This window comes from Gorilla gorilla, chromosome 7 (assembly GCF_029281585.2).
Source record: "Gorilla gorilla gorilla isolate KB3781 chromosome 7, NHGRI_mGorGor1-v2.1_pri, whole genome shotgun sequence".
Taxonomy (NCBI): domain Eukaryota; kingdom Metazoa; phylum Chordata; class Mammalia; order Primates; family Hominidae; genus Gorilla; species Gorilla gorilla.
Window position 1 is genome coordinate 21900796 of NC_073231.2, and position 15823 is coordinate 21916618.

The 15823-nt window shown below is 39.5% G+C and overlaps 1 protein-coding gene and 1 long non-coding RNA gene across 10 annotated transcripts in view; one reads left to right on the forward strand and one right to left on the reverse strand.

Annotated features, from left to right (window-relative positions):
- The window catches only part of MTUS1 (microtubule associated scaffold protein 1), a 161371-nt gene that overhangs the window by 63808 nt on the left and 81740 nt on the right, over positions 1–15823 (reverse strand). For 8 of the 9 annotated variants that reach the window (XM_055348840.2, XM_055348836.2, XM_055348833.2 and 5 more), the window contains 2 exons: positions 8865–8999; positions 6323–6361 (listed from right to left, as the gene is read on the reverse strand). In XM_055348840.2, the coding sequence (XP_055204815.2) occupies positions 6323–6361; positions 8865–8999 (174 nt within the window). Of the gene's footprint in view, positions 1–6322; positions 6362–8864; positions 9000–14776; positions 15057–15823 lie in introns of those variants that run through there. The other variant, XM_004046702.5, reaches the window with a different exon arrangement.
- The window catches only part of LOC129524183 (uncharacterized), a 71743-nt gene that overhangs the window by 14523 nt on the left and 41397 nt on the right, over positions 1–15823 (forward strand). The gene's annotated exons all lie outside the window — the stretch shown is intronic.

The following is a 15823-nucleotide window of genomic DNA, read 5'->3' on the forward strand; positions in this document are numbered from 1 at the left end:
AAACGACAAATTTTAAAAAGCTGAAGGGTGATTTCTAAACTACATGCTAAACTTTTTGAAGTTTGGCAAACTGCTATAATTAAAAGTGATTATTTTACTAGAACTAAGGAATATGAAGTTGGTCAACTCAACTGTAATCTCCACCACTACTTACAGCTTTAAAATAAAAATATCTCAAAGCCATAGTACAACGATTAAAAATTTACACTCAGAGGAACATGTTTATGTGTGGAGGCAATGTCTTCTTTATCAGCTAAAATATGACTCATTTCCAGCAGAATATGAAAAAAGTCAAGGTGATTTGCAGTCACAGAGTATCACAGTAGGGAGAAATCTAGAAATCCACCCTTTCAGTTACATAGAAAACTATTATCAAAGAGGTTCAATGATCCACCCAAAGTCACTGGCTTTTCAGCATCATTTTTCAGCATCAAAGTCGTCTTTCCAAAGCAAACACACTTTGTTGTGGTCCTCTGTCCACAAAGTAACTTTTCCTCCCTAGGCTCCTCATAATACCAGGTTAGTCTTAAGTCATGATAATAACTAACCATCGAGAAGAACCTAGGAAAGTCATGCTTATGGTTTTGGGAAAATACACAGGCCTACCACACAATCTAGATTAAGCTGCAATGTTGACCCCTTAGAATACATTCTATATATACAGAGTCATCTATAGATTCAATGTAACAGAAATATTAGAATTGGAATTATTAGATTCCATTCCTAAAATCTCACCTGACTTCATTACAGAGATTGACAAGCTGATCCTAAAATTCATACAGAAAATCAAGGGACCCAGAATAGCCATAACCTTGAAAAAGAAGAAAGACGTTGAATGACTCACATCCTGATTTCAAAACTTACTAATCAAGACAGTGTAGCACTGGCAAAGGTAACATATAGATGCGAAGAACACAATTTAGAAACCAGAAATAAACCCTCACATTTTTAACCAATTATTTTTAACAAAGGTGCCAAGGCATTTAAATGGGGGAAATACATGTTTTCAACACCTGGATATCGATGTGCAAAAAAGAATTAGACCTTCTATCTCATACCATATAAAAATGTAACTCAAAATGAATCAGAAACCTAAGTATAACAGCTAGAATAGCAAAAAAAACTTAAAAGAAAACACAGGCTTAAATCTTCACAACCTTGGATTAGGCAACTGTTTCTGAGATACAATACCAAAAGCAGAAGCAACAAAAGAAAAAAAGTTGATAACCTGGAACTTGTCAAAATTTAAAACGTTTGTGTTTCCAAGGACATTATCAAGAAAGTGAAAACACAGCCCAAGAATTGGGAGAAAATATTTGCAAATGATAACTCTGACAACGGTCTAATATCAGACTATACAAGAACTCCTACAATTCAACAATAAAAATGACCCAGTTTAAAACTGGCAAATGATTTGAGTAGACACTTCTCCAAAGAAGATATACAAATGGCCAATAAGCACACAGAATGACACTCAATGTCACTGGCTGTCAGAATGCAAATTGAAACAACAATGAGGTATCACTTCATACCCAGTAGGGATAGCTATAATAAAAAAGACAGACAAAGCCAAGTGTTGACAAGGCTGTGGAGAAACAGGATTCTTCATACACTCCTGGTGAGGACATAAAATGGTCCAGCCACTTTGGAAAACAGCCTGGAGGTTTCTAAAACTGTTAAACACAGAGCTACCACTTGAGCCAGTTTTCTGATAATGGTTAACTAATTTTTAAACGAAGCCATTCCATAGAATATTAGCTATCTTTTTTCCCCGGATATTAGGATGTACCAGAAACTTAAAAGGAAATAAAAGCCTAAATGTGTACGGCAGAGTTTCTTCTGCATTTTTACCCTATAAAGGCTTTAGTAACCACATATATTCACACTCAGCATCCTGGCGATCTTTAGAACTCAGATCATTCTGCATGGCTGTCTTCCTAGCTTTAAGAGCCTACAAAAGGTTACGAATTCTGAGATAGCTGGGCGCGGTGTCTCACGCCTGTAATCCCAGCACTTTCGGAGGCCGAGGCAGGCGGATCACGAGGTCAGAAGATCGAGACCATCCTGGCTAACACGGTGAAACCCCGTCTCTAGTAAGAATACAAAAAATTAGCCGGGCATGGTGGCAGGCGTCTGTAGTCCCAGCTACGCGGGAGGCTGAGGCAGGAGAACGGCGTGAACCAGGGAGGCAGAGCTTGCAGTGAGCAGAGATCGTGACACTGCACTCCAGCCTGGGCGACAGAGCAAGACTCTGTCTCAAAAAAAAAAAAAAGAATTCTGAGATAATTTCCCTACACTTCCCTGCTTATTACGCTGAGGAAACTGAACACACCTGATGGGGCATCAAGGATATTTGTTATTCATGTTATTCATGATGTAATGCTATCCACCCTATTTTCTTTACACAACAGGCTCAGAAATTTATACCTCTTGCCTAGGTTTCCCTCACATGACAGCCTTCAATCCCGACCTCTCTTCTAGGACAAGACAACCCTCCTTCCTAGAACTTAGTGCATTTGTGATTCATGTCTATTTGAGCAGGTTTTTTATTTTTATTTTTTAACTATCCTATTAGCTCCCCAGAGACAAGGCCCCTGCTCATTCTTCGCTCAGGACTGCATCCTTAACACCTGACACTCAACATTCTGTAACATTACAGGCATACCTGGGAGATACATATCACCCCATAAGACACATGACATAATAAGGCAAATCACAAAAATTGTCTGGTTTCTCAGTGCATATAAAACTTATATTAACACTACACTATCGTCTAGTGTGCAACAGGATTATGTCTAAAATATATATATACCTTAATTTGCCAGGCATGGTGGCTCACACCTGTAATCCCATCAGTTTGAGAGGCCGAGGCATGTGGATCACAAGGTCAGGAGATGGAGACCATCTGGCTAACACAGTGAAACCCCGTCTCTACTAAAAATACAAAAAATTAGCCAGGCATGGTGGCAGGCACCTGTAGTCCCAGCTACTCAGGAGGCTGAGGCAGGAGAATGGCGTGAACCCGGGCGGCAGAGCTTGCAGTGAGGAGAGATCATGCCACTGCACTCCAGCCTGGGCGACAGAGTGAGACTCTGTCGCAAAAAAAAAAAAAAAAAACACCTTAATTTAAAAATATTTCATTGCTAAAAAATGCTAAAGATCATCTGAGCCTTCAGTGAGCAGGAATTATTTTGCTGGTGGAACATCTTGCCTCAATGTTGGTGGCTGCTGACTGACTGATTAGGGTGGTGGTTGCTGAAGGTTTGGATGGCTGCGGCAATTTAAAGTAAGACAGCAATGAAGTTTGCGACATCAATTGACTCTTTCATGAAAGATTTCTTTGTAGGATGTGATGCTGTTTCATAGCACTTTACCCACAGCAGAACGTCTTCCAAAATTGGAGTCAATCCTCTCAAACCCTGCCACTGCTTTAAGTTTATGGAATATTCTGACTCCTTTGTCATTTCAACAATGTTCACATCATCTTTACCAGGAGTAGATTCCATCTCAAGAAGATACTTTATTTGCTTATTCATAAGAAGCAACTCTTCATCTGCTCAAATTTTACCTGAGATCAACAGCAATGCAGTCACACCTTAGGCTTCACTTCTCATTCTAGTTCTCATCCTATTTCTACCACATCTGCAGTGACTTCCTCCATTGAAGCACTGAACCCCTCAAAGTCATCCATGACGGTTAGGTCAACTTCTTCCAAACTCCTATTCATGTTGGTGCTCTGACCTCCTCCCATGAATCACGAATGTTCTTAATGGCATCTAGAAGAGCAAACCCTTTTCAGAAGGTTTTCAACTGACTTTGCCCCGTTCCATCAGATGAATCAGTATCTAGGGCAGCTACAGTCTTACACAATGTACTTCTTAAATAGTAAGACCTGAAAGTCAAAATTACTCCTTGATCCATGGGCTGCAAAGTGGCTGGTATGTTAGCAGGTATGAAAACATCCATCTTCCTGTACTATACTCTTGTACTATATATTACTACGTAATATACTATACTATACTCCATCAGAGTTCCTGGGTGACCAGGTGCACTGTCAGTCGGCAGTAGTATTTTGAAAGAAATCTCTTGAGTTGTAGGTCTTAACAATGGGCTTAATATTCAGCAAACCATACTGTAAACAAATACGCTGTCATCCAAGCTTTGTTGTTTCATTTATAGAGCACAGGCAGAGTAGATTTAACGTAATTCTTAAGGGCCCTAGAATTTTCAGAATGGTAAGTGAATGTCAGCTTCAACTTAAAATTACCAGAAGTATTAGCTTCTAATAAGACAGCTGGTCCTCTGAAGCCAGGCACTGACTTCTCCTGTTTACCTGTGCAAGTCCTAAACAGCATCTTCTTTCAATATGAGGCTGTTTCACCTACACTGAACGTCTGTTATTTTGTGTAGCCACCTTTATCAATGATCCCAGCTAGATCTTCTGGATGACTCGCTGTAGCTTCTACATAAGCACTTGCTGCTTCGCCCTGTACTTTCGTGTTATGAAGAGTTACCTTAAACCTCATGAACCAACCTCTGCCAGCTTCCAACTTTTTTTTTCTGCAGCTCCCTCACCTCTCTCAGCCTTCATACAATTAAGGAGAGTTAGGGTCTCACTCTGGATTAGGCTTTGGCTGAAGTGAAAGGTGCAGCTGGCTTAATCTACTGGTCAGACCACTCAGACTTTCTCTATGCTGGGAGTCTGTTTTGCTTTCTTATTTGAGTGTTCACTAGAGGAGCACTTTTAATTTTCTTCAAGAACTTTTCCTTTCCATTTACAACTTGGCTAACTGCTTGGCACAAGAGACCTGGCTTCTGGACTATCCTGGCTTTCAACGTGCCCTCCTCATTAAACTTAATCATTTCTATCTTTTGATTTAAAGTGAGAGACATGCAACTTTTCTTTCACTTGAATATTTAGAGGTCATTATAGGGCTATTAATTGGTTACTTTCAATATTATTGTGTCTCAGGGAACAAGGAAGACCAAGGAAAGGGAGAGAGATGGAAGAGGGACCAGTCAGTGGAGCACTTGAAATGCAAACGTATCAGCTGTGTTCACTGTCTTAGATGAGCATGGTCCATGGTGTCCCAAAACAATCACAACAGTAACATGGAAGATCACTGATCGCAGATCACCGTAAAAGATATAATAATAACGAAAAAGCTTGAAATAGTGTGAGAATTACCAAAATGTAACACACAGACATGAAGGGAGCAACTGCTGTTGGAAAAATGATGCTGGTAGAGTTGCAAAAAATACAGTATTTGCAAGGCTCAAGAATATGAGCGATGCTTGTACCTTCGTTTCTTCTGATTTGCTCTTCTAACCTGCCATGGATTTAGAAGCCACATAACTGTTTTATCACTGTATATAAAATAAGACAATGTAGGCAGTGTACAGGAGACCTTATCTATCTATCTAGAGAGATCAATCCATCTATCTTTTTTTTTTTTTTTTTTGAGACAGGGTCTCACTGTGTCACCCAGGCTGGAGTGCAGTGGTGTAATCTAGGCTCAATGCCACCTCTGCCTCCCAGGTTCAAGCAATTATCCTGCCTCAGCCTCCTGAGTGGCTCGGACTCCAGGAGCGTACCACCACGTCCAGCTAACTTTTTTGTATTTTTAGTAGAGATGGGGTTTCACCATGTTGGCCAGGCTGGTCTTGAACTCCTGACCTCAAGTGATCCACCCGCCTTGGCCTCCCAAAGTGCTGGGATTACAGGTGTGAGCCACCGCGCCCAGCCTATCTATCTGTCGGTCTGTCTGTCTGTCCATCCATCCGTCCATCCAAAGTATAGGAATCGCAGTGAAGATATTTTGTGAAACCTTTTATGGGTTCTTGAGAGACACTAAGTTTTGGAATCTCAGCTGTGGTTCAAATAGTGGAGGCTGCAGGCTATCTTGGGAATGTAAGTCCAGTGAGAGTGTGAAAAAAAACATAAAAATATAGGCTGCTGAACTGGGAAAAGGTGCTAAAACCAAATCTTGAGACCACTTAAAAATTAAGGAATATCTAATTTCAAAATAGCATTGATCTTGGGGGAAGTACATTTTCCATTTCATTTAGACCACACTAACAAAATCATTTTTTAAAAGACTATAACTATCTATTAGTAATACAATGTCCTTTTATGCATTAGATGGCCAATCATGCTTACGATATTTTAATGCTATGCGACCCATCATAAAAAGTTAGGTTTACACCTCAAATTGGAAATTCTACTTATAAGCACACCAGTAAAAAATCACTGTAAATACTTTTAGTAACATAACTTTACAAAAAGATTCTTTTTATCGCCATCCATAAAGTGGTCACTCACCTGCATTAAGAGCTGTAAATAAATTTTTTCTCGAAGGACCTAAGATATAAAAGAAACATGTAAAACACATATGTTTTATTTGACATATCACATAAAAACAAACCATGTTGATAAGAATTATTTTCAAAAACAATCAATCGCTAAATTTCAGGTTCCTGGTGGGAAATATCACCGAGATTCAACCAACTTTTGTCAAGTGCATTTTAAATATAAGGTGATATTTCACATAACATCAAAATGTTTAAGAATGATGTGAAGTCATCACCACAAATTAAACAGGACCAGTTTTAAAAGGAAAAGCCACAGTATTTTTTCAGTCAAGAACAGCTGAAGTTCAAGTTTTAACAGTACTGAATTCACAGACTGTGCACATATGCCATTCTGCTGCCGGGAGAGCAGAGGCCAGACTTCACGAAGGACAGTCACTCCCGTGTGCTTTCTGAAACTACGCGTTTCTATTCAGCTATGAAGAAAAATAGAAGTTTTTCCTCCAAACTGATAAAATATAAAACTGGGAGGGGTAATGGGTACACAGCTGTAAGTCACTAGAAGAAATCTATGACGCTTCTACTTAACATGAAATAGTTGTTTCTAGGACATAATCATCTGCAGATACCAGTTAGAACAGCTACCATGTTCTATCTGAAATTTTACAGAGATCATGATCTCTCAAAATATGTGGTTGTTATCAATGGAAAGCACTGATTCCCACTCAGGTAAAACTGTTGCGACATAAAAACCTATCCATTCAACAGTGAGGCATTTTAGAATTCTGAGTCTCCTGTTCTACAAAGCTGTCAATGGAATCTCATTCTCTGAAAGTTATTTTAGTATCAAAGTTCAACAGCGTTAACTTCATTACTGCTGTGTGGATCATGGGGCTTTATCATCATCAATAAAAAACCACAGTTTTCCATCCTGATGTCAACTCAGCAAGAGGTCATTTGGTGCCTCCAAAATTTGATTAACTCCCTAGGCAAATGACAACCTGCTGCACATTGAAGAATTCAACCCACTCCTAAAATTCATGCCTATTTTCTCTTCAATTCAGTACAAAGAAAAGGTATTGACGTACATTTACCAGCCTCAAGTTACCATATTATCCTTTAAACACACACAGAGAGAGAGACACACATGTTAAGGAGGATGCTGTGACAGAGTAACACCTTTTAGAAAGTTACTAATAGATATTAACAATCCAAAGAGTTTCATGCAGGTTAACCCAGTAATTCCTCCTTCTGGGATATCCACAAGTAACCAGAATCTGAAACAATGAACCTTGACTCACATTTGAAGAGGTTCATCTCAGTATTAATAAACCCCAATAAAAGTCAGAAGTTTTCCACTATAAACTAAAGTGGACAACCATAGAATAGCCATTTAAAGTGAAGAAGCTCTCCTGATAAACTACTAACTTAATAAAAAGCAAGATACAGAGGAGTATATTCATTATTACCTCAGTTTTGCTGGAATAAAAACAAAACAACATATATATACAGAGGAAAAAAGTCAGGAGGAAATGTGACAGCAATTGCTGGTTGACAGAATTAAGGAAGACTCTTTGTTTCTGTGTTTTCCAAATTCTCTAACATAAATGTGGGTCTCATTTTATAGGTCAAGTTTCTCACTCACAATTACTCACTCAGGCTTTAGTTAAGCTTCAGTTCACTAAGCACAAATAATGCTTTTTTTTTTTTTTTTGAGACAGAGTCTCGCTCTGTCACCCAGGCGGGAGTGCAGTGGCGCGATCTCGGCTCACTGCAACCTCTGCCTCCTGGGTTCAAGCAATTCTCATGCCTCAGCCTCCTGAGCAGCTGGGACTACAGGTACACACCACCATGCCCAGCTAATTTTTGTATTTTTAGTAGAGATGGGGTTTTGCCATGTTGGCCAGGCTGGTCTCAAAGTCCTGACCTCAAGCGATCCACCTGTCTTGGCCTCCCAAAGTGCTGGGATTATAGGCGTGAGCCACCGCATGTGGCACAAAGAAGGCTTCTGATGTGCTTTGGGCCCACTGAGACAAAGTTGCATGAAAACATTGCACATTAAGTGTATACCACATATTTTGTAAACCTGAAAATTACTTTTCATAATCACAGCAAATAAAAAGTGAGGGATATGAGAAGGAACAGAGATAAAGAACATTTAGAGGAAGAACAATGTCTTAGACCAAAGACATGAAGACACAAGTACAGTAATAAACATAAAACATCTACCCTGATGAAAAGTAATCATGCGTTTCTACTCCTTTCTCAGTCTTCTAGAGCACTTTTAGAATAATTTAACTCCTGAAGTTTTGCTGTTTTTACCTTATACGTTTGTTCTGCCTGCTGATTTACACGTAATGATTTTTAACTATAGAACCTACCAACTGTCAGAAAAACAATTTCCTCAGTGCAAAAATGTATTATATCTCCTTTCTCAACATATTTGTAATCGTTGTTGACTATACCATAAACCTAATTGTCAAAATTTAACTTTCTACAAGCCAAGGACTTTAAGTGTCTTGCCCTCCCTCTTCAAACCACAATGCGGACTGTACCTTTTGGAGGAGTTTTCAGCAAGTGAACATGAGCCCTGGATACCAATGGCTTCAAATAAAAGGATCCTGAGGAACCATTCTGAAATGCTGGTTTTGGAGGTTTCTCCTCATATTTGATGACAGCGGCATTACCAGCTGTAATAAAACAGAAAAGTACATTTTATTGTATAGATAAACACAGTTTCGACCTTCCACATTTATTCCTTTGTCCTTGAACCAACAAATGCTCAATAAGCACCTACGACATGCCAGTCATTACTGAACATTGGGAATACAGCGTGGATAACAGGTAGCTTATGTCCTCAGGGATGCAAAATAAAGGCTATAATCAGAGTGACCACACATCCTGGTTAGCCTGGCACAGTCCAAGCTTATGCATCTTGTCCATTTCAGCTTTCATCCCAGATAAGAGTTGAGGAAGAAATAATACAGCCATTCATGCTATGTAACAAGAATGCCCCAGGTGCAGCTAGGAAGAGCACCCATCTCCATGGGAACAAGGAAGAATTCACACAGTCAGCTAGTTAATGACACAAGAACAGTAACATACAGACTCCTTGGTAGCTATAAGGACACGCTCTGGTTCAAATCCTTGCTCCTACAGCAAGGAGTTAAAATGCCAACTTCTGCCCTGAACAAAGGAAGTTTGTTCCAAAGTAAACTTTATGTTTTAGCTCCAAAGCAAAAACATAAAAGGGAATCTTACCTCAATAACAAAAACCATCTTTTTATATTATGTGTAAAAATTTCCCCTCCACCAATCCAGACTGGATTTTCTATTGTTTGTTTGTTTGTTTTGAGACGGAGTCTCACTCTGTCGTCCAGGCTGGAGTGCAGTGGCATGATCTCGGCTCGCTGCAAGCTCCGCCTCCTGGGTTCACGCCATTCTCCTGCCTCAGCCTCTTGAGTACCTGGGACTACAGGCGCCCGCGGCCACGCCCGGCTCATTTTTTCTATTTTTAGTGGAGACGGGGTTTCACTGTGTTAGGCAGGATGGTCTCGATCTCCTGACCTCGTGATCTGCCCGCCTCAGCCTCCCAAAGTGCTGGGATTACAGGCGTGAGCCACCGCACCTAGCCTATTTGTTTCCAAATAATGATTAATATCCAATTCTAGGCACCCAATTCTATTCTACTATTCAATGCTTATAAATTTCTTTATTACCAACTATGATCCCTTTTCTCACTTCACTCACTTAGCAAAGGGTTAAGATACCTACCTTGTTTACAAATACATTATAAATGTGAAGACAGCTAGAAATTTTTCACTAGACTAACCTATTCCAACTGCTACAATAGTGCTTATACACATCACATTCAAACTTTGTACAGGCATGCTATTATTTTCCCCTAATCCACACCCAGGCCCTGTACAATGAGCCATCTGTTAATTGTTCTTGTGCCCAAATAACATTCCTAATATTAGGTCAAATCAACACAGAGCTTTCCCTCCTGCTGAGAAAATTCTGTCAATTTCCTGTCCTTTTTTCCAATTCTCACCTTCCCTAGAACCTAGAGACTTGGCTTTTCCAAAGTTGACAGGAAGCTAATGGGAGTTACAGTATTAAAGATACCGCCATTATAACATTCAACAGAACCCTTTTTAGATGTTCATAGAAAATGGATATTGGGTTGCAATTAGCATTTTAGCTTTTGCTGAATCAAATCCAACAAAGAAAATTAGACAGTCTTAACCATGGAATTATAACAATCTGGATTTTAGTCTTACTTTTCTTGAAGCTGTATTTGATTATATTCAGCAACAAATAAGTCACTTATTCATATTTTAAAAAATTAAACTGAGTTCAATTTACAGACCTAATATGCAATTGTATGATTCTAAATTCATGCTTTTCTTTTCTAAAATTTAGAGACACAAAGGCCCACGGTTCACAAAGAGATCAGTAAAAAGATTTTCACTAAAGTAAAGGACAGGTTCTTCATGAGGCATGGTACTCCTGTGTCCCTTGCCTCTCTGTCACATGCAAAATAGGAGGTGGTGTGCTGGAAATCAGCTGTCTCACTGCCACTTTTCAGACTCAATACAACACTAGATCAACCCGGCACCACACCCATCATCAGCTTCATAACACGCAACATGAAATCAGAATTCATATTGCAAGGATAAAATGTCTGCGTTTGACTCAGGTACAAACACACATGCATTTATATTTTATACATATTTACATGAAAGCTATATATACAAGATACATATTCATATACTCTATTATCAACGATTGTACCTGCTTTCTGCTTTACTAATGGCAGGCACAAACTGTACTGAGCTGAACATAATTTTATGACTAACAATATCTTTCTCTCAATTTCTACTTACTGTACTCTAGGCTGGCCCACTGCTTTCCAGTAAACCCCAACTTGAAGGATGTATACCACCATGAGGCATAATGCTCTTCAAATATTTCCCCTGCCCTCTATTTCTGTTCCTAACATGGCAACTGACTGGGTATCCTGATGCTATCTAAATTTTCCCTCAGCCAGAGTCATTATATCCAAACAATAAAGTCCTCAGCGGCAACAGTTCCAATATAAGAGATGCATAATAGTTTCGAGCAATGGAACAGGATGTAAAATATCCTAGTTCTGATGCTGACTTGACCACTGCCTAGCTGTGCTGAATCACCTATCTATGAATAACAAGGGTCTGAATATCAGGTATGGGAATAGACAGTGCATTCGCCCACATCGGGTATGGGAATAGACAGTGCATTCGCCTTCACAACTCACTGTGGTATTCAGTCCCACCGAGGCTGGATGCATCCTCAGAATCATCCTAAAGACAGTGTTCTAGAGAGCCATGGACACTAAACACTGCTGGCTTGAAGAGACAATACATAAAATTTTCCATGTGGCCACCTACTTCTCAACCTGATCTAATATGTAGTTTAAAACTGCCCCTTTGTCATCTTTGGTCCCAACTGTCTCAATTATGCCAGAATAATAGATTCTCTGGAATCTTTATCTTCATTTCCCCATGGCCAAAGTGTGGTTCAAGTGAAATAAAGGAGCTGGTGAGTCTAAAAGGAAAAATTAAGGGATATTCTCAGAAAAGCCCAAGCAGAAGACATGATTTTCCTATTAGAAAAGGGCTTCTCAGGCTGGGCGCAGTGGCTCACAACTGTAATCACAGCACTTTGGGAGGCCAAGGTGGGCAGATCACTTGAGGCCAGAAGTTCGAGACCAGCCTGGCCAACATGGCGAAACCCTGTCTGTACTGAAAATACAAATATTAGCTGGACGTGGTGGTAGGCACCTGTAATCCCAGCTACTCAGGAGGCTGAGGTGGGAGAACTGCTTGAACCCAGGAGGCGGAGGTTGCAGTGAGCCGAGATCGCGCCACTGCACTCTAGCCTGGGAGACAGAGTGAGACTCTGTCTCACAAAAAAGAAAAGGGCTTCTCATTGTTCCAGACTTTTATCTGCAAACTAACATTCATACTACATTCTAACACCTAGTGAAAATTCGCTTTTATTACATTATGTATATACACACAGAGCCAACATTCTGTTCATTTCTTGAATTTTATGTGAATCAGTTTAACACTCCCCACTGTGCCAGATCATCTGCCCACCTGGCTTAAAATCAAAGTACTACTGAAATCTAAGCTTTTGAATTTCAAAAGCAATATCACTCAACTATATAATAACAGGAATGTCTCACATATACCCTAGAAAAACGTGAACAGAGAAAGAACGAGAACAAAGTTAACAGTGGTCTGGATAATATTTCCTTTTTAAATAGTCCATTCAGAAGTGTGTAAGTACTAACATGTTTTGTGATGTAGAGCCTAATGAATCTACTGCCTGTTCCTCATCTTAGCCTCACCCTTGACAGACATCACGACTTGAACACAAAACTTTCCCTCTGAACCTGGAGGCACCCTGAGAAACCACTGACACCACCCTACAGGCGAATTCTTATCCACTAACCAGTGTTGGCCACTAACCAGTGTTGGCAGGTGAGACAATATTCACTTGCCATTCCTGTTGTGAGAGAAGAAAAAAAAAAAAAAAAAAACTAAGGGTAAAGAAGACCCACCCTATTCTTTATCAGCTTAATCACTTGAACAACTCAAAACACCATCCTGCCAAACAATGAGGACCTGTCTTATTGCAGTGAAAAGGGTCAGAAATGTTTGTTGCTGCAAGGACTTTGAAGATGACCCAGTCCTCCCTTGTCATTGATCAGAGGAGAGTATGGAGGCCGGAGGCTAAGAGAAGAGAAGGATAGTCCAACTTAACATGAGTTAGTAGGAAAACTACGGTGGGACTGGGCGTGGTGGCTCATGCCTGTAATCCCAGCACTCTGGGAGGCAGACGCAGGCATATCACTTGTGGTTAGGAGTTCGAGACCATCCTGGCCAACATGGTTAAACCCCATCTCTACTAAAAATACAAAAATTAGCCAGGCATGGTGGTGCATGCCTATAATCCCAGCTACTCGAGAGGTTCAGACATGAGAACTGCTTGAACCCGGGAGGCAGAGGTTGCAGTGAGCTGAGATCACGCCACTGCACTCCAGCCTGGGCGACAAAAAAAACAAAAACAAAAAACAAAAAAAAAACTAAGGTGGGTCCAAGGTTAGTGCCCTTTTCTGCATGTTACACCCCTCTCAGCCAGGGCTGGCAGTGAAGGTGAAGGGAAAGAACACTCCATTTCTTTTATTCAGTCTCCTGTTCCTTCCATTTCCAGGAGAATGCAAATAGCTTTGGTCTGCACCTCTTACATTTCCCCTACCATCTGGCTCTCAAATATAAACATGGTTTTGTGGCCAAAGTGGAAGAGGAAGTAATGTCTATGGACCTTATTTTCCTGCTAACATGGCAAAATTATACACTCTCCCAAGACCCCCTTCTAAATTGCACAATAGTCCCCAAATCTTCAACTCTGTTCATGACATACAATATATCATTTCTTTTTATCCAGTTACTTTAATGATCTTAAAAACTGGATATTAGGTATCTGAGTGTGAAAGACCTTATAATCTTTAACCTCTATAAATGAGCACATTTGGTATAGAAACCATTGTGAAATGTTTTACACTAATATCCAAAAGGATCAAGATCGTAACTTTGAAATTTTCTACACTTAAAAGAACACACACAAAGAACCTGCTAAAATTCCCAAATAAGAACAATTTATTGCCTTACGTATTTTGATTCGGTCATTTAAAAAACTTAGTAACATTATTTCTATAGGATCCCAAAGTTCCGAGAACCCAGTGCTAATTTTGCAACAGCACTGTGTTATATCAGAAGTTCTTAAATGATGCCACTAAAGATATCACATCACATATAAACAAGCAGACAAAGCGAGAAACCAATATTCGTTAAAGGGATTCAAATACTTAAGCCAGTATAAATCAAAACACTGATCAAAAGAGAAAGTTAATTCTTAACATGACCACCCATTATCAGAAACAGGAAATCTTCAGCGCAAGATGATTTTTTCATGTTTTGAGGCAGTCTTTAAAACTATACATGTTTAATACTTTGAGTTACAACTTAGGAAAATAATCAAAGATGTGACGTTTCCATTTTAATTTTAGAAAAGTATTTTTCTACACTTGCACAACTACCAGCTACATACACACAAAAACTATTTAATAAGAAATTAAACCATCAAAAAGTCTTTGATAATAGGATAATTTCATGTGCCAGAACATTAACAATGCTGCTGAATTATATTAAGAGTGCAAAACACATAAAAGAGACAATAAAATTGGTCCTACACAGAAGCATTCACATCTTAAATATACATACAAAATGCCCCCAAATACTACCATTACCATAAATTACAAGTTACAAAAATAGAAGTCAAGAGATCCTAAATCAATTTATTGAATAAAAATTTAAGCATGCTTACAAAGAAAAGAAACCAGAAATCGTCGACCTACTTTTTTTCCCAGTAAACGTGGCTAACAAAGGAATTATACAAAGGCTGTACGATCCCACGACCAGCAGTGTCAATAAGGTAGCATCATAGTGCCTCTCTGAACCAGCCGGTGGGGTGAGTGTAGAATTGATAAAGATTTTTGAAGAAATATCAGTTTCTGTACAACTGCGAAATCCTCCTGGTACAGTCATTTAAAAGGATCAAAGCAAGCTTAAGCAGGAAAAACTGCAGCCATGTTCACTCTCATATCCCTCATGCTTGCTCTTGGTGAATTCGAATGGAGGGAAAAAAAAATGCGTAAGCTCCAAGGCACTACACAAAACAGATTAAACCAGCTAGCAAATCAAACTAAGAAAGAGACTCATTGATTTGAATGCTTAATCCACAACAGGAACACATCGCCACTAGACAGGCTCTGTGGGTGTATGGTAGACCCCTTTGTTAAAAGACAAAAAGGAATGGACAAAAGCATTTTACAGCCTCCTTAGGAGCATCAGACACAGTACTGAAACGGTGGCCAAGTCAACATGGATGTCGATGGAAAACACGGGGCTATGGCACTACAGACTGTGTCTGCTTCAAGTGCCACAAATTCTGTTGCCACAACAGTTTTTCTAGAGCATGTTGGTGATTCTGTTTTGGCAGTTTGTCTTTAAAATTGCTTTGCAAGACAAAGCTTAAAATAATACACGTGTGAATTACCTTTTCAAATTCAGAGTTCTCTCTTACATGCAAGCCTGATTTTGCGCCACACCTTCAAAATTCAAACAATAAAGCTGATGATAAACCTGTTTAATTTCAAGTCACATATCCCAGTATTTCTGAAGTGCCAGGGTATGCAGCTACTTACTCTCATATGAGTCCAGCTACTGCTGCTAGGTGACCCGTCAGAAATGTGCTCATTAATTCGGTCATTAATTCAATGCCTTCTCTACAAAAAATGCATTCTCAGTTCCCTCACATAGCTGCTGTGTGATTTTAGACCAGTGACAACATCTCTGAGCCTCAATCATCTTATATATAAAAATCAGGGTAACAGCAGAAGTTA